Below are 19,859 nucleotides of genomic sequence, written 5' to 3' on the forward strand. Positions count from 1 at the left end.
CCCCGACTCTCTCTAAGAAACTTTGCTCTCTTGACATCAGATCCAGAGCAAAAGTTATATTGATGATGTGTTTTCAAAAAACAAAAATGACCTATTGCATTATTAACAAAGTTCCCAGTGTGCTCCTGCTTTGTGCAGTAAATATGATTTACACATATTGTATATAAAATGAAATGCAATTGATTTTTCTACCATCTGGTAGAAAGCCTCCTTGATGTTTACACACAGTATTCTTTTATTGCTTGAGTAATGATTCTTTGTTAGTTATTTTCACCTTCCAAGGACCATATAAACTTTAGGTAATTAGTTTACACAGTGCCCTAGAGTTGACCAGCTGGTATAATTGTATAAACCTTCTTATTCTGCCCATAAGAAAACTGAGGCAAAGGACATAAGGGCCTCATAAATCACTGCCAACAAAATTTAGTCACCGTATTACTGTTTGCCTCCTCCTTAGGTTACCTTGCCCAACCCAATAAGTGCTCCGAGGTGCATGGGTAGGACCAGTAAAGCCATATTGGATTTTCTTCATATTTAGACAAGATGTCTCTCATGCTGGTTCCTTTTGGCAATTGTGACAAAAAAATATAAAATGTTTGAGAGACTGCTGCTGTCACAGGAAAAGGACAGGGACTGAGGTGGGTCGGCCCTGACACTGTCTGGCATGTGTAGGTTCTTGACTTCATACAGGAAAAATTTGATGACACAAGTCCAGGTGATTTTGAGGCAAGATTATATCAACAGGAGTGAACCTAGGCAAGGTGCCTTGGCCCTTTGAAAACATGAGAAGAATGGAGCCGAGGCAAGGCTGCCTTGGCCCTTTAGAAAGAAAGTCACAGAGGCAGAAGAAGTGAGCCAGCTGGGCTGCATGGACTCAGGAAACAAGTTACAGAGGCAAAAGGAAGGATCTTGGAGACAGGTTCAGGGGGTTAGCCCAGGACGAGCTGCCACTGCCCACGGATCCCCTGGTTGCAAGTCTCATGGGAACCCTTAGAGCTTAAGAGAAAGAGAGCAAAGATATACGCCTGAGGAAGTAAGGTGGGGGCACTGGTCTGCTCCAGAGACAGCACTCATTGTGTCCTTTGTCTTAAGGATTTTTATATGTTTTCTAAAGGCAGGAATTTTAGGGGAGGTCTCAAAAGAATACTCATCAGCTTTCCAGATGTGTCCTTGGACATGCTGATGCATCAAAATGAGCTGATAGAGGGATTGGGGTCATTCTCTGTCAGTTTCACTTTCAAAGAATGTCACCATCACCTGAGAGGGATGGGGACTGAGGTGAGTCTTCCCTGGAATGGTCTGGAATGTGTAAACCATTTGCTCCTGAGTGTCCTTGGTTAGGGAAGATAATACCTTGTGATTTATTATCTGGCTGCAAATTGCTCAGCTGTTTCTGTCTCAGTTTATTCCACTTGCCAAGGAATTTTTCTAGCATCTTCCTAGCCAGCCTCACTGCCACTGATCACTATGAATGTTCATCATTTGCATTGAGAAGTCATTTGGGGAGAGGTAGACTGGAGGAGTGAGACACTGATACCCAGAACCAAAAGGCAGACAGTTCAGCATCAAGTATGTTCCAAGATCTTGGGTGTGTGAAAATAGAATAAATGATCCCTAGAAGATGTCGACTCTGTCACTAAAGATGTCGTACTATGGGATCGAGAGGTCGGATGTTATGGAGGGACCTCAAGGATCTAATGGCTACATGGAATATCTAAATAGGTCTTTCCTGTCTTTTTCAATCCTGGCATTCTGTTTCTCTGACCAATGCCGAAGGGGAACCTGTGATCTGGAGCTCACTCACACCATGGTTTAACCTGCCCAGATAGTTAGAGTACTGGTTAGCACACATCCCTACCCAAGTAATATGCTTTCCATTATGATAAAAGTCACATTTTATGATATTATCCTCTCAAAAGACAGCTTCCAAAAAGAGAAGGTAGTGATTTATTCTGTGTAACGAAAGTGCTATCTGCAGATTCTATATGCTCTACAGATACCGATCATTTCCTTTTTTAAGAAAGTACTGAATGTCATAAATTAATTCAAAATAGGAATTTGCTTGAAAAATTTTATACAATAAATATTTGGACATATAATTAGAGCTACATCTTCTCAAATATGATGATAGATTATAGTTATTAGATTTTTCCAGGAAAATCTTATAAGCCAGGTGCTCAGAACGTTGCCCGCTTTGACTTTTACTGATTTGGAAACAGTCATGGCTAAATGTGTATAAAGATTCTCACAAAACAGATTGTGGAAGTTTGCATTTGGAAAACCTAATCTAAAAACTAGTTTTGCTTTTAATATGTCTGTAGGTTATAATTTTCATTTCATCTGGTAGGTCCTAAGAAATCATTTATGTTGGTTTTCATTTGTTGGTGAAAGTATGAATTTCAGAGTCTACTTTAACCAGAATTTGTTTTATTTTTGTTAAATTGATATCAGGTATGATTTTGTGGAAGTTGAAGACATATCTGAGACCAGCACCATTATCAGAGGGCGATGGTGCGGACACAAGGAAGCTCCTCCCAGGATAACATCGAGAACAAACCAAATTAAAATAACATTTAAGTCTGACGACTACTTTGTGGCTAAACCTGGATTCAAGATTTATTATTCTTTCGTGGTAAGTAGCTTACCCACACTGTGATTAAAAGAAGACACTGTCTTCATGAAGTACAGAGATCGTTTTCTGTGATTAAATACTGTGGTGCGAAGGTGTATTCATTCCCTTTGGCACACTTTGTTCCTACCTAGGGCCAAAATGCTAGAGCATTTTCTTAGTAAGGAATACCATTTTGAATATATTAAGTCACCTCTTGGGCCCAGACATTTTGAAAGAAAACATAGCAAATAGAAAAAGTAAAATTGTTTATAGTAAAGCAGACACCATTCAGCCAAGTAGAAGGTGAGTGAGCGTCGAAACTCTGATCTGAAAAATTGTCTATGTATTTCCAGTCACGGAAAAGAGTCCCAAGGATGTTAGTTTAAATTATCCCCCAAATTTGGGAAGGGTCTATGTGATCATCATAGAGCCTCAGAGTTAGCCAGCATCTTAAACATCCTAATGCTTCTGACTGTGAGAGAGTGTTTAACCTCTTATTGAGCCAAAATTGACATTGCAGTTAATTCTACTTGTTGGACCGCACACACAGTCACAGTCCTTTCAGGTCATAAAATCATATAAAGTTCCTGCTTGTTGTTGGACACTCTCATAGGTGTAGTAGATACAAAAACAGGGTTCTTAACCTTCCCCTTGAGCTTTTAGTTTGATAGAGATAACAATTAAAAAGGAGTAACAACTGAGAATAATGCGTATTAAGACTGAAGTCCTGGGTGCTGTCCGTCAAGCCCACGGAGACAGCAGAATAATTTTGCCTGTATATTATCTCAACTATTCCCGCATCCTTTAACTATGCAGAGCATACTGTCTTTTGTTCTCTCAACAACATTTTTAACTCTCCTTCAGTTTGTTTCTATCGCTTTTCAAAACGTGGATGCCAAAATAGACCACAGTGCTAAAAATGGAATGCATTTGTTGTGGTTTTTTCCTCTTATGAGTTAAATTTAGAATAGAAGCAAATCTTGCTTTTTGTAAACTAATGGTTTTTCTGTTTTTACATTATTGAGAGTCATGAACTAGTAAATGAAAATTCTACATCGGAACATTGTAAATGGAGAAAATAGCATGCGGTGACTCTGGTTCCAGTTTTAATTTGAAAATAATCCACCGAGCATGATTCACATTATTGCAAACTCATGCAATGCTGCTCGGCATTAAAATTAAAGGGTGAGCTTTTGGTTTCTACATTTCTTTGCCTTTTCATGTGCTCAGTGATGCATGTGTTCTCAATTGTTCATGGAAAACACAGGCTTGGCATGTTGGAATGGTGATGAGTGGTCTTAATGAAGCGCCTTATTTCTCCTTTTCCAAGTGCTATTAGTGTGAGTGAATATACTTTTTTTTGTGAAGCTTTGGTTGTGACTAAGTCGAATGGTCCATAAGTCAGTTAGAAAACACCCCAACTATAATACAATGTCTTTAAGGCAAAATAACGTCTTCTTATTGAAAAGGCAGCACATATATGAATTTAGGGAAGGGTGAGTGCTGTTTGTGGTGTTTTGCAGTGTGGTGGAGGTTCATCACTCATCTCCTAGCCAATGGTAAGTGGAATGTTGTGCAGTCTCTGTGGTTTGAATGTAAACTATTGGGCATCACTCCACTCACGCATTCACTTCTACCAGTAAGTACATTCAATTGTGTTTTTTAAAAATGATGATAATTATAACTTTTTGTGTGTGTTTCATTATTGGCCACTTGGTCTAACATTCATTGAGAATAGCTCCAGGCTCTCTTTCCACTCCTAACAGGCTTCTTGCACAAAATATGATCAATTAGGATTGAAGTGCTTTGGTGGCTGAATTCCAAGAGGTAGGATGAGTTTAACCTTCAGGTATGTGTAGACTCCAGATCTAAGGGACGTTTTGATAAAAGTCTTCCATTCGAGTCTTGCTCCACAGGGATAGAAGGTCATTTATGGCTCTACCAATGTTTTAGGAAGAGCATTTTATTCATGTTTAAATTTTACTTGGAGAGACATTAAAGCGGAGTTCATTAACTCAAATGTATAGAAATTGGGCTTAAAACTCAAAGTGGGCCAGGTATAAATTAACAGGTAGAGAGTGGGATTAAAAATGGCAAACTTTCTTTAAGTCCGTAAATACTGATTTGTAAAATGTTATGTAGGTCTACAAAACCTCTAGGGGTTGGAGGCAGCTGTTTTGCAACCCCAGCTTTAAGGAATGGTAGGTGCTAGGGAAATTTGAACCTTAGATTTGTTTTTGAGAAGTCAAGTGCTCTTGGAAAATGGCAAGTGGCTATTTGGATAGGTTAAGGTCACCTTCCATGGAAATTCTCACCTCTTCCTTAGCTCAGTGACTCTCCAGTGTACAAGGACTTCCCCTGACATTGTAGGTTATAAGCATCCAGGGCCACTAGAGCCTCTTACATGAGAATCAGATCTACATGGTCCATGCTTATAATGTTTTTGGAATACCGAGTCGTTTTTAGTCAATTTTTAGTCAAATTTTCAGTCTAGCAAAGTGTGGAAGACTTATAGATAATCTCAGGATCACTTATTTTTGGTTGAGAATGGTTCTTATGTTACAATTTTGTTTCATATGCTTGGAATTCAATCTCTACCTTTTTATAGCATTTGTCACAGTCTCTCCTAAGGCAAGGGAGCACTGCCGCATGGGACCAGAGCTGTGCTATAAAGCTCATTTTGCATTGAATAAGGTTTCCCTGCTTACTGATTGTGTGATATTGAACAAGTCTCTTACCCTTTGCTTTGACATCTATAAAATGGGGATAAGAATTGGAGTTCATGTGAGTTCACATATATTTAGCACAGCACCTAGGACATAACAAAATTACTCAGTAATAATAGTGCTAATGATTCTACCTTTTCCATCACTAATTGTGTATGTATCTGTCTCTTCCAGATAAGTGGTAAAGAATTATTTGAGGATAGGACAAGTATCTTATCCCTGTGCATATTTTACAGAGCACCTTATATTTCTATGGCTAGATGGTGCATTTGTTGAATTGACTCTTTCCTAAGAATATATAGGGATTGCCTAATTTCATTTTCTTGCTCACTTGCTCAGCCTCCTTTCCTAATTTCACCCCACTGAGGAGAATAGATATTTTCAGAGGGCATAATTAAGCAGGATGGATAATATTATCAAACACTTGTTAACAAGATGTGATTGTCTAAATAAATTAGGCTCTCCCACCTCAAATCTGGTTTGTTAGGTTATGAATGGATGGACTTTTTTTTTTTTGAAGGCCATTAAGTAGGTTATTGGCAAGATGTCCAATTACAAGGCTCCAAAAATGGTGTGTGAGAAACAAGCAGCCTGAGTATGAATTTCAGCTCTTGCTGCTTCCTGGCTGAAGGCTCAGTTTTTCCATCTGTAAAATGGTGATAATATTGCCTAAAATTAAGAAGATGTGAGGATTAAATTAGATAACTTTTATAAGGCACTCTTCCTGGACAAGGGATTAATTACTCAAATACTTACTGCCCTTATTGTTATTATTATTGTTGCTATTATCATGAACATATCAGGCAACAAGTGAACTTGCTGGACCTGTACAAATGGCCAGTTGTCAGTGTGCACATGTACACACACCTCTGGCTGTGATCCATTCCCTTCATCCAAGGTAGAAATATTTCACTGCATATTGTTACAAGCATAAAAAATTGTGCCTTTAATAGAAGGTACATTTTCAAAATGCAAAAATAAAAAAATTGAGACATTTGAAAGTTATTCAAAAATTATGTTGCTTTAGTAACAAGCTAGTTTATTTTATAAGTTGAAATAAGCTAATAACCATTGTAAAAACTTTCTAAAATAAAAGAAGCAACTTTATCAGGCCAATTACTTAACCGTGTGTCTCTGCAGTTTGAATCAACTTCAAGGGTGCAGTTCCATTTCCACTGAGATTAAAACGCTACATGAATCATGGATTTGCATTATAAATAATTATGTAAAATATAAGAGGATGGAAAAGAAGACAAGAAATAGGACTAGAATCAAGGAGCTGAGTAAGATCATATCTCAATTATAACAACTTTTGCAGATTTTTTAAAAATTGATTTGAGAGAGAGAGAGGGAGAGGGAGACATCAACTTGTTCCACATAGTCCTACATTGGTCTGTTGCTTCCTCTGTGCGCCCTGACCAGAGACAGAACCTGCACCCTGGGCCTGTCCGGAGGACTCTAACCAATCGAGCTACCCAGCCAGGGCCTTTTCAGATTCTAATTGTGCTTCCCTAAAATCTAGCAGTTGTTGAAACGAAATCATGGTAGGAAAGTCATCCTCAGTTGCCTACACTGAATTTTGAAGGACAGCTAGGGGGTGAAGGAGGACCCCATTCACTTTCTGGATGAAATGTGTGAGATCCCATCTTTAATTGCACAGTCAGGTAAAAACAGGTGACTGTTCGGAGCATCCACTTCAGCCAGGACTGTAATAGAGCCAAGGACAGTCAAGGTCATGGTGGGGATCCTCACAGCAGAATCAGTTTACATCAGTTTCTTCCTTTCAAAATTGTCCTACTGGAAATTAGGAGCTGTAAGAGCCTCAGTATTGTTATTTAAGTGCCTACGGTGAGACAGACCAACCAAAACCCTGGAGATACAGAGTTTCTGCCCCCAGGATCCTGTGGGCAGTGGGAGGAAACAGACAGTAAGCATGTAAGTAAATAGGGTCGTCAGTACTTATATACACACAAATTATTTGAAGTTCAGTAAAAGCTAGAAAGAAGATAGAAGAGAGTAGTGGGATGGAGAGTGACAGGAAGAGGCTCAGTCCAGCCAGCGAGTCCAGGAAGCCCTGGGCATGTGGCATTTGAGTTGAGACCTGAAGGATTAGGCGGAGGCATCCATAAGGAGCTATGAGAGAAGAGTGATTTAAGCAAAAGTACAGCAAATGCTAAGACCCCGAAATAGAAAAGAGATTTATTTCCTTTGAAGGTAATGATTCTTTTGAAGTCTTAGGACTTAGGCTGCTGGAAGAAAGCAAACATAAGAGAGGGAAGTAGAACTTTACCTAACGACTGTCTCAGTCAACAGTGAGAAAGGGGATTTCTTACCCTCATCTCAGCCCATCCCTCTCTTGAGTATCTCTTAAGTCTCTCAGTACTGAGAACAGGTAAATTTTTTAGGTGGCTAAAACCAGAGGGACAGCTAAGGTCAGATACTAAGAAAGTATCAGTAAGATATCAAATGAAGTGTAGGTCAGAAAGAAAACCAGCACCATGGCCAGGCTCAGAAAGGAGGAGAGGAGAGCCACAGAGACAAATGCATGCTCAAAATTTCCCAAGTAAATATTATTGCACTAGGCCACCAAGTTGGCCAGCAAGCCTAAGAGCTTCAAAGGGTGTTGGTTGAAGCACTCATTCTGAAGGACAGAGTCTCATCGTTGCAGCCTTTTATAGGCAAGGGTAGATAAGTGGCCTTATTTAAAATCTTACAAATGTTTTAAAATTTCACCAATTCCAGAGACCATGTTGATGGACTAGGGGCCTCATTGGAAAGGGTTAGTGAATCAGTTATTTTGATCAGATTGCTTTCCCAAAACCTGAATACATAATGAGAACTTTAATAGAGTTCATGAGATAGGTATAGGAAAATTTAACATAGTCCTGGAGCAAAGGATAATTTGACCAAGGGTATGGCTAGTTCTAGAAGCACGTGTTAGTGGGTAAGCAAAATAAAGGGGAAGTGGGCTCTTGCAGAGGTGGGGGTAGGGAGCAGAAGAAGAGGAGCTGGGTTTAAAAAAAAAGATTAAGGGAGAAAGAGGAGTGGAGACAGGAAAGTGAGGCGGAATGGAATCTTATGATGGTATTATTTGGCTCTGTCTAATTCAGAGCACGGATGCTAGTTATGCATTTGTTTCAGCGCATTAGACAACAGGCTTTTTTACTGAGCACCTATTATGTTCCACGCACTATGACCAATACTGGATATAGAGTAGTGAACAAATCAGCCAAGGTTCCTGCCATCATAGAGCTTATAATTGGGTAGGCACAGTCCTAATGATGGTGGTGATGATGATGACGATAAATATGTTATAAAATAAAAATAATAAAAAAATACAACGTCTAACCCTTTGAGTTTTGTGAAGATCAAATGTATTATGAAGCAATGTACATGAAGTGTTTAATGCAGTGCCTGGCGTGTCATAAATAATGTGCCACTACTGAGCTATGCATTGTATGTAGACTGGTTTTAAAAATATATGGAATTTAGAGCTTTGACATCTTAGAGAGCTAGTGTCTAGGTCAACCCTCCTGTTTTACAAGTGAGGCAATGAACACAGGTTAGGCAGCTTTACAAGTTAAACAGTGAACCTGGAGAGCCTATGAGTTTGCCTGTGGTCACAGAACTCGCATATACAAGTTATTCACGAAATGCAAAAGCTTTGGATCAGCTTCAGAGGAAAATAATGTATCTAAAATGTTGCCTAAAATTTCAGGGAGCCCCTGAATCTCATTTATGATGCCCTGTGAGTTCTCTCAGATGCAGTTAAGAACCCCACACATATTGCCTCTGTGTGTCACCTGACTTTTGGAATGTTTCCTGCCGTGTCGACTAGTCGTTTTCAACACAAGCATGTGTTTGAAATAATACTTTACTACTGTAATTAATTTCCCTCACATGAGCAGATGCCTCCCCACTTGCAAAATAAACACATGTGCAGCTTTGAAGGGATGCTGTTTGATGCGCCTCAGCCAGTCTGGTGTCTGCTTAGCTAGTATTACACGGACATGCTCAAGTAAACTTTTGTCCTTGAAAACCAGAAAGGTGTAGTGATTTTATTTTATTTTAAATATATCTTTATTGATTTTAGAGAGAGGAGGGAGAGGGAGAGAGAGACAGAAATATCCATGATGAGAGAGTCATTGATCGGCTGCCTCCTGCACGCCCCTGACTGGGGATCGAGCCCGAAACCCAGGCATGTGCCCTGACCAGGAATTGAACTGCAATCTCCAGGATCCTAGGTCGATGCTCAACCGCTGAGCCACACCCGGCTGGGCAGATGGAATGATTTTAAATGACTGCACCTCTTTATATACATAGAACTTTCTATAACTGTGCTCTTTGATATAATAATATTTTGGTAGATCAAGAAAATGGAAAAAAAAAAGAAGAAAAAAGCTATGTGAACATATTAGAAAGTGGCTTGCATATTAAAGATATGCCTAAAACAGCACTATTTCTTTCTTTAACAGCTATGAAGTGAACCTCAGAGAAAAAACATCTCCACCTAATGTTCACTTGTAAATTCAGCAGGTATTTCTGAGAACTTACTGTGGATAGTAAGAAGATAATGTTGGTCCTATGATGGAGAAACGGTTATAAAGCACTGTGAATTGCAGTGATAAAATATGAATGTAATATTCTGGGCACACCAGGAAGAGGAACCTTAACCTCACAAGGGTAGGGATTGCTGGTGTAAGGGAAGAAAACAACATATTTTTCCCTCTGCCCCCTTTGATTCTCTCTGTCTGGGACCCTGCAAATTAGACTGACCAAAGCCAGGTTAACAAGAGAAAACAAACAGAAGTTTCTATCTTTTTTTTTTTTAATTAATTTTTAGAGGGAGAGAGAGAAACCTCGATGTGAGAGCCGAACATCCATCGGCTGCCTCCTGCACGCCCCCCCCAGGGATGGAGCATGAAACCCAGGCAACCTCCCGGTGCGTGGGGTGATGCCCAACCAACTGAGCCACCCTGGCCAGGGCCAAACAGAAGTTTCTTAACACGCATCCTCACATCCATGGGAACACTCAGCGATGAGCAACTCAGAGCTCGGGCTTATGCAACATCTTAACAAAAGAATACACACATTTAGAGAAGTGACAAGACAAAGGAAAAAGACTTTGAGTTTCTAGGACAGCAAATTGTGGAAAAATAGATGAATTAGATAAATATATGGAGGAACAAACAGAAGCTAACGGTTAGTGAGTGAAGTTTGTTATGAGAATTCCTGCGACGCCTCCCTAGGCTGAGAAGGGTCTGGCGCTGTCCGGTGATTAACTTCTGCCCTTCCTGGTAGAGGGGAAGGGAGGAAACCTCTGCACTTGTTATGTACTCGGGGGAGGGCGAGGGGAGGGCAGAGAGCTCTTGCCCTGTCTGCTTCTTAACTGTCTTCCTCTTAAAGCAATCCTGTTCTCAAGTGGCATCGTTTGGGGTGGCATATTTCACTCCCCTTTATTGGACTGAGTCAGGGAGGAACGAGCACCCTGGCAAGAGGGTGTTGCCTAAATAAAGGCACAAAGTACAAAAAAAAAAAAAGCAAGGTGTTTCAGAATCTTCCTATGACTTAATTCAGCGTGTTGCAGGCTAAGAGTACTAACAAACACTTACCTTTAAAAGAGATACAAAAGGCCAAAAGATCATCAGAATAGCAGCTTTATTCATGGTGGTTCAAGAAATATCAAAGCTGAGGACTCTCTCGTAAAACTAGAGTAGAGAGAGAGCTTGGCTGGCACCCAAAGCCAGGCGGGGTGTGTTACTACAGCGATGCAATTCCAGACCCAAGGCTTATTCTCAGGCGTCTGGGGCCTATGAAACAGGCTGGAGGTACACTTCCACACCCCTCTCACTGCCTGGAAGATCGCAGGTCTGGTCACAAATAATCACAAGCAGGGAGGGCAGCCAGTGAGGGCAGCCAGCCCCAAACCCCGCCACGCCTAACAGATGGGCCCGGGAAGTGGAGGAAGTCGGGAGTCAGAAGCAGGCAGCTCAAGAGAGAAATGTGGGGACAGGGTGGAGATAGAGGAAGGGAGAGAGGATGACAGAAACGATGAAGGGAAGGAATTCGTGATGAAAGAGACCAAAAATGTTGATGTCTCCGTATCTGTGGGCTGAGGCAGAAATGTGGAGGGAAGGGTTTCCTCCTATAGATGAGCAAAAAAAAAACAACCAACAAAAAAACAAAGGTTCCTGTGCCCATAGCATCCAAGCCCATAGTGATTTTTATGCCTTTATTTTTTAATCGGTCATTTTTGGTAAAGGGCATTGGGAACTTAGTCCAGCCCACCTATGGTTCTAAGGAGAGCTATTGATCAGCTCCATCCCTCTAAGAATCAGCTATTCTGAGTGGGAAGTCGAAGATCCCTGGAACTTTGGGGAAATTCCAGTCTCTTCTCTCAGGTGAAAGAAGGAATTGAAATCAATCATAAAGACAAGACTCATCTAGCCTTGAAAATAACTGTCCTTAATGCCCCCTTTATCAGTGGGAATGTGACAGATTAAGGCTGACCTCTGTTCAACATTGCTTTTTCCACCTGTGATAAAATTGAGCTACAAAGTGACTCCTCTTTTTTTGCAAATGAAAATCAAAACCAGACAGGTAAAAATAAGTAAAAAAAGAGAAGAGAAAGAGATTGAAAAGGCATGGAGCCACCTCTGAAAAATAGAGATGCATGAATAGATAATCGAGGAATCATTGCTTTTTGGCTGGGCCCTGCTAGTCATGCCCTGATTGGCCTCCCTGTCTCCTGTCTCTCTATCTTCAATCTGTTCTGCATGTGGTTGCCAGCTAAAGCAGAGCAGTGATAAATCAGTTTCCAGCTGAAAACTGCTGAATGACTTCCAATTTCCTATGGAGCACTGTCCAAACTCCTCACTCTGATACTGAGAGCCTCCTGTGTTCCGATCCCAGCCTAACGTTCTAGCTTCAATTCCCCCTTCTTCCGATACATGTTCTTCAGTCCAGATGAACAGCACTATTCCCTGATAGCCCAAATACCTTGTGATTGTCCACTTCTAATCCCTGGCAATTAATTTACCCATATAAAGAGTCAAGAATCCAAGCCCTTCTCTGTCAAAGACATATTCATGTCAAAGATCCTTCTTGTCTCTAGCTCCTCAACCACTTATATTCTTTCCCTTCATCAGGCACTCAGATTGCTGTGTGGTTGTTTTGTTTTTTTTAATAAACATTATGGTTCGTACCAGGTAGGTGTCAAAATGTTTGAGCTGTACCAACAGATATTCACTGAGTACCTATGATGCGTCTGATAATTGGTAATAAAAGTAACACCCAATGATGTGTGAAGAGAAGTTATACTAACAGACCACTGCTATGTTTTTTCAGACTTAGGACTTGTTCCCTCTCATTTTAATGTTGCAGCCAAACCAGCATGCCAATGGGTCTTAGCTGCTTCGATCCAGCACTCACTGGACATTAAGGGGGGGGTGGGGGGAGGAGCATGGCTTAGGGGAGAAGATGGAGGTGTGAGAGCCATTGTACAGGCCAGATGTCAGTGGACTGTGGAATGGAGCCAGACATTCCGATTCTAAAATCTGCCTCTACTATGTTTCATCCTCAAGGAGCATGGGATTGCATCAGTAACGGCCAGACCTCAGTAGTTCTTACATCAGCATGTAATTGTCACATCACAGACGACATGGTGTGGGTCTTCTATTGATGCAGCTGCTGAGCCTTGAAAGATGTGGGTCTTCTTAATAATCATAAAAATATCTTTGGGATTCTGATAGTGTACCACTCATTGCCGAGGCCTCAAGATTCCCCATAGTGATTTATTTGACTTTTTGAGGTTTTTCTTGACTGAATGGAGCATAGAGAGTGACATCTGTGTGTTACCTATGACGCCTAGGATACATGATTTAATTTGTGCACGCTACTGGTTCTTCATCTGTAAAATGGGAAGGTCCCACCTGCATTATAAGGCTGTTGAAGGATTACCTTTAAAATAGATGGGTTTGATATACATTGTGTACAGCAGATGGAACTACTGTTTTTACTGTTCTCATTAAAATGTTTCTGGAGGATTGGAATCATATTAGGTATGACCTAGGTCCTTTAAGAGGTCTTACGTCTTAGTCCATTTGGGCTGTTTTAAGAGAATATCATAGCCCGGGTGCCTTATAAACAACGGAAACTTATTTCTCACAGTTCTGAAGGCTGGGAAATCCCACTTTAGGGCATTGGCAGATTCAGTGTCTGATGAGAGCCAGCTTCCTGGTTCATAGATGGCTGTGTTTTTGCTATAACCTCACATTGCAGAAAGGAAGTGAGAGCTCTCAGGGGCCTTTTTTATAAGGGCACTAATCCCATTCAGAAGAGCTCCACCCTCATGACCTAATCACTTCCCAAAGGCCCCACTTCCTAAATTATCACATCAGGGATTAGGTTGCAACATATTAATTTTGGGGAGACACAAACAGTCAACCTACAGCCTCTTGGAACCAGATGAACACTGGGGGGACCCTTGGACTAAGAGTCTAAGAGTAAGGTCAGGCTTAGAAGCATTTGTGTAGCGTGACCCCAGCTGGAAACCCACAACAGGAGGGCAGGAAGCCAAACATTCCCGTTCTGTTCAGCTATGCTACATGAGATGTATCCTCCCTTCATTCCTTTTGGACTGTTCATGAAAATATCTTGAAATATACCTTTCATATGAAGATTCCAGTTTTAGTAGTATGTTGGGACTTGAAAAATTTCTTGATGCCCTTGCTATAGGAAGACATTCATTTCTCATCTAATTCTATAAGACACGGCTCAGGCAGCCCTTACAATATTTCTTTGGCTTAAAAACAAGCCAGGTCTCTGGAAGAGCATAGTTGTTCAAGGCTGCAAGTACTCAATGTGATGTACTGGCCTTTTTTTTTTCCCCTGAAATGCCAAAATCAGCTATTTTTACAAGGAGAAAAAGACACTAAAACCCTATAGTATTTTAATCTCTACAATAAATATCCCTATATCAGACAAAAGAGAAATATGAGTGAGCAATAGAAACATTTCATATAGCCATGAAAGATAACCTAGGTAAGGAAGGGGTTTTTTAATTGTTAAAAAATATATAAATATATTACAAAGTCTAAACCAAGAAAATCATTTTGGAAGGAAAAATCACAGTTTTACAGGCAGAGCTCTACATAATAATTTTCAACCATTTCCTAATTTTTATTTAATGGTATCATTAGTTAAAATAAACAACTATAAATGATTCTCTTTCCTTCTTTGCCTTTTGTAAGAGTTTCTCTTGTGTAACAAAAACATACGATATGTATCAATATGAAAATAAAATGATTATTTCTAAGATCAGTTGCAGACAGAATAGCAAAGCAGACCTAGATTTATGTGTCCCCTCCCCGCCCCCCCATGGAATCATCTACAACCCTGACCCACCCAAGTCTATCCTACCTCTGCTCAAATGTTCTTCCCTCACGACTAGCATAGCTTTCAGGCAGATGAGGCTGTGAATTAATTCTCTAATTAATTTGGTCACTTATTCATTCTCCTTAGATTTTGTGGATCTCCATCACTATGTCAAGTTCCAACCTAGGTGCTTCAAATCAGACAGGAAGCCTGCCCTAAGACAGTCAAGTTCGGCAGACAGGACCTGATACGCAGCATCTGAAATACCAGCTGAGAGGTTGTGGGAGGGGAGAAGAGAGAAAGTAATTGAGTCTGAGGAAGTTGGTCAGGAAATGATTCACGGAGGAAGCAGCCGCTGACCCAAAGAGGGGAATCGTTCAATCCAAGCAGAGGGAACAAAGTGAGTTACTGACTGGTAACAGCTTAAAACCTTACCCATCCCAAATTATTTGCATTGAAAAGTAATAAATCCTGCGGCTAAAAGGAAGAAAATCAGCCAAAGACCTTTCAGGCTTAAACCATGGAGTATAATTTAGATAGCATGAAGCATCACAGTTCCAAAAAAATGATTCTTAAGCAACTTTTTGCATTAAAACCATCTAGGAATATCTACCTATGAATGTGTGTATGTACATACATATTTTGTAAATAAGGAACCCAGAATTTATCCCAGACTTCCTGAATTAGATTCAGGGAAAGGGCCTGCAAAACTCTATTTTTAAAAGCTCCTCAGCTGATTCTGATGCTGATGTTCATGCCTATTAAGAACTATTTCCTTTGAGAATAATTCTTAATTTATAAAGCAGAGCCACGGCATTTATACTATTCTCTGACCATAACCACCCCCTACTACTCATTTCACTGCTTCGATAGGATCGAATTTACCTTAGCTACTTATGTTGTGTGTAGGCATTTCTTGTTAAGGTCACACTTTAAAGACAAAAAAAAAAAGAGAGAGAAAGAACTCATGGGCACAGTGGTGATCACTGGGGAAGGGAGGTTATAGGGGGATAAATGGTGATGGAGGAAAAGAAGAAAAATGGAAAAGGGACTTAAAAAAACACCACAAAACCTGTGTCTGTTGCCAGATCCCATCACTCAGTACAGTGGCATGTGATAGATACTCAGTTAATGTTCCTCAATGAATTAATGTTTTTGCTCAGGAACCTTCTAGAGCGCCTCCTGCGAACATTTCTAAAACACCTACTTGTGCCAAGCACACAGTAGGACTAAATGGGATAAGATATGAGAAAACACTTCGTAAAATGTCAGTGCCCCACACGGTTTTGAGATACAACAGGCTACTGAGGGTGCTTCTTAATTCCGTTAAAAATCTCTGTAGGCTGAAGTGTTTCGATCGCCAAATTCACATTTTTGCATCTAGGTCAATATATTTAAGCCCCATAAAAGGAAACCTATTGATTAATAAATTCCCTTACTCCCGAGGCTCTCTGCTTCACGGTTCCCACTGGCCACCCTTCTGGTGGGAGCCACCAGACAGGGCGTTCGCCCCGAGGGCACCCGCGTTGGGGGGCAGTGTTCACGCTCTGATACGTCCGTGAAAAGAGAGAACAGAGCAGGCCCCTTACCTCACAGACACCGCCCCCCTACGCGGCCCGCCTTCTTCCCTCAGTAAACCGGATTTCATTCTGAAGACACATTGTGTCAACCTGCCATTAAGATGCAATTCTTTCTATGTTACTATTTAAAAACAAACAAACACTTTGCTTATCGAAGATGCACTTAAGAGTGCCTGTTTGCTCCGCTGCTGGCAACGAGAATGACACTTTTTATGATGACGGTGCCGGGGTGGGGGGGGGGCCTACACAGGCCCCATCTCCCCATCCTCTCCTCTGCCGTGGGGTGATGTGAGTTTGCTTTCTGCACACTTCCTATCCTGTATCAGCTTTCTTTCCCCGTTCTAACTATTCTGTAACCTCTGCTTTAATTTCTATCAACTCTGCTTTTCAACACATGTCCGTTTGAATGACTCCTGCTTCATCTTATTATTTGGACTGGGGAGGGGGGGTCTCAGCAACCATATTTTTAAAGACCGCTCCCTGTACACAATTTATCCCACATAAGAGGTAGTTCCTCACTCCTGCTCTTTATAGGGGAAGAAAGATTGCCATACTTGGTCTATATGACTCAAAACAGAACAAGGGACTGAAGAGACCTCGCCCAGCTTTTGAAGAAAAGTTAAAATAATACCTGACAGTACAGCAAGTGCTCACTTACCATAGCTGATAGAGTCTGTGACTTTAAATGAAACGAAGTATAACGAAACCGGCTTACTGTAGGCTAATTGATATAAACAAGGGTTACATTCCTGTGGCATTTCATCAACATTGTAACAGAACAACGTGGAACAAAATGTTACTCGAGCACCTGCTGTGTCAGCAGTTAGGATGGGGCAGGGATTATGAAAGGACGGCAGAGAGTGCTGCAGGGTCACTCTCGGGCGTGGACAGACTTTGCTTCATGGCTGGAGATGGCAGGACCTCAGGAGAGAGGGCCGCCGCTTCACCGAACTCTGGGCCCACCATCTTCCGGTCCCATTTACCCCGGTGCAGTGCAGGCAGGAGAGGAAACACTGAGGATGAGTGTGGGCATTGTCGTTTCTCTTTTCATTTGGGTGATTGCAGTGAGTTTTCTCTCTCACTGCGCATCAACTGCCTTTTTACCTGCCTGACTCCTTACTCTCTTTCTCTAGGAGCCCCCTTCCTCTCTGTTTTTCTCTTGGTCTGGATGTGACTGCCGTAGCCTCTTCCTTGGGCAATGCCCAAGAATCTCTCCCCTTGTTTCACCGTGGGTAGAATGGTGATTGAACCCCACTCCCCCATAGCAGCCTAAGAGACCTTTCTAAAGCTCAAATCCAAACAAATATGCTATTCCTTTTCCTAAACCCCCGCAGTGGCTCCCTATTACTTGCACCAGCGTGGCAACATCATTTAATGGTTTGTCTCTGCCCGTTCCTTCTCCATTTCCTTCATCCTGGCCCATCTCTCCCCCTGTTTCCATCTACACTGAGCATATATATGTCCATGAATAGGTGTCGTTTGTTCACAGGCTCTGCAAGTTAGTTTCTGCTTTCTTTGCTTAGAGGAAGCCCTGTAAAGGCTCTGCAATTTGCATTCGGACTCTGCTACTTACTCAGTGTGGGACCTCCAGTGAGGCCTTTCAGCTCTCCAAGCCTGAGTTTTCTCATAAAGTGCAAACAGTGAGTTGCAGATTCCTTACCAAGACCAGAGATCATGTGTCCTGGGGCAGAGGCCGGCCGATTGCAAGTGTGCAGGATGGTCACCCACTTCTGACCTTTGAAACTCCTTCCCAAGTATCACCTCTTAAGTTGGGGCCTCTTCTAGGCCCTCAGTTAGAAAAGACCGCTTCTTCCTCCTTTCAACACATTGTCATTTTGCTACTATGCATCTATAACAATACATGACACTTATTTGTTTACATGTTTGTCTAATCCTAAAATTTCAGGAATGCAGTCTTGTTGATATCCATATGCCTAAAGACGGGTAAGCTCCTTGCATATAGATGACACTCACAGTATATGTATATCTATATATATTGGTCAAATGAATGGTTATTGCCATATCTTTATAAAGTTCCTTTTGATATTGGCCAGCTCATTGAAGCTAGGCAGACAAAAACTAGAAGCAACCTTTAGAATTCTCCACACTATATCCTTAGGTTGCGGTTGAGAACACTGTAGGCCCTAAAATGGAAGTGCACCCATATTGATGCTGCTAGATAGTGGACTTCTTGGTAAATGTTTTTCTCGCTATAACATGAATTAATATTTGCACCATCTCACTGCACATCCATCCCATCATTGGCCTGAAAATAAGATATGAACCCATCACTAGCCCATTCTCCATAGGAGTCTAGGGTGCCTCCTCTCAGGGAGGCGGTGCATGAGTCTGTCTATATTTCTTGTCAAGTTTGCTCAAAACTGGGCTTCAAAATCTCCTTCCCTGATGCCGTGTGGCCGGGATATCGACTGCTAATGTTTGGGGCAACCAACCCCAGCCCAGTTTTCCTGCAGCTGTGTTCTCCATAGAACCGTGGAGATGTAAAAGGGGGTGGGTCAAAACAGGAGAAAGTCAGGTGGCTCCTCCTGCCCTCTGCCACCTTGCTCTTGAAGTGGCAGATTTGCCCTCTCCTTCCAACCTGAGACATTGGACAATATCTGGAAACATTTTGGGCTGTCATCACTGGAAGGGGATACTAGTGACCTCCAGTCGGTAGAGACGAGCGATACTGGTCAGTATCCTTGGCTGGATAGGCCAGCCCCTCCCTGGCCCCAGGAAAGAATGATGCAGTCAAGAGTGTCAGGAGTGCTGAGTTTGAGGAGCCTGCTCTAAGCCATTTGTACACATTTTACTGCCCAAAGTTCCCATGTGATTCCCCGGAGCAGGAGGTTTGAGGGGAAAATGGAAAACAACGGAAGACCTACTAGGACTTAAACAAGAAGGGGGGGAGGGGAAAGACTGTGTAACGTAAGAGACAGCTGAGGGGAACTGGTACAAACCGCAGCCCCTCAGGCTCACTGTCAGCATGCTTTCTTTATGTTAGATATTCATACCCTGAGAATTCCCGAAGTGCGCAATCCGAAACTGATATAATTAACGAAATAGCTGGAGGTTTGGTAAATATTACAACTCGTGTTCTTTCGCTGTTATAATAACTGTGAAGTAAGAAACAGCTGTCTAGTGGGAGAATTTCTTAGTAGGTTTAAATGGATCTTACACATGAGATGGGATGTTAATACATACACAAAGATAATGTCCTAGATTTTTGTTTCTTGGACAGTTGTTTAACACTTACAATAAATTCTTAAACCTACCCAAATGTTTTATGAGATGTAAGTATATATATACTGCATCACCAAGATTGGCATAAATCTTTAAGCAGCTATTTTCAATGTACAAAAGGTATTTCTTCTCTTTATATCCATTGTCTTTCATCCATTTTTCACAAATTTTCATAATAAGAGAAATTTGTATTAATAAATGCCCAAAAGCAAAAGAATTGGGGTTCAGAAAAATATGGGAAGAGCTACCTACTTATAAATGCTTCAAAGGGAAGCTTTCTAATATAGGATTTATAAAAATAAAACACACAATTTTTTTCCCTAT

At 41.3% G+C, this 19,859-nt stretch overlaps 1 protein-coding gene across 2 annotated transcripts in view; it reads left to right on the forward strand.

The window, feature by feature from the left end:
* Positions 1-19,859, forward strand: part of PDGFD (platelet derived growth factor D) — a 214,778-nt gene that overhangs the window by 141,483 nt on the left and 53,436 nt on the right. For both annotated transcript variants that reach the window (XM_081154798.1, XM_081154797.1), the window contains exon 3: positions 2,452-2,632. In XM_081154798.1, the coding sequence (XP_081010924.1) occupies positions 2,452-2,632 (181 nt within the window). The remainder of the gene's footprint in view (positions 1-2,451; positions 2,633-19,859) is intronic.

This window comes from Miniopterus schreibersii (assembly GCF_964146895.1).
Source record: "Miniopterus schreibersii genome assembly, chromosome: 12".
Classification (NCBI taxonomy): domain Eukaryota; kingdom Metazoa; phylum Chordata; class Mammalia; order Chiroptera; family Miniopteridae; genus Miniopterus; species Miniopterus schreibersii.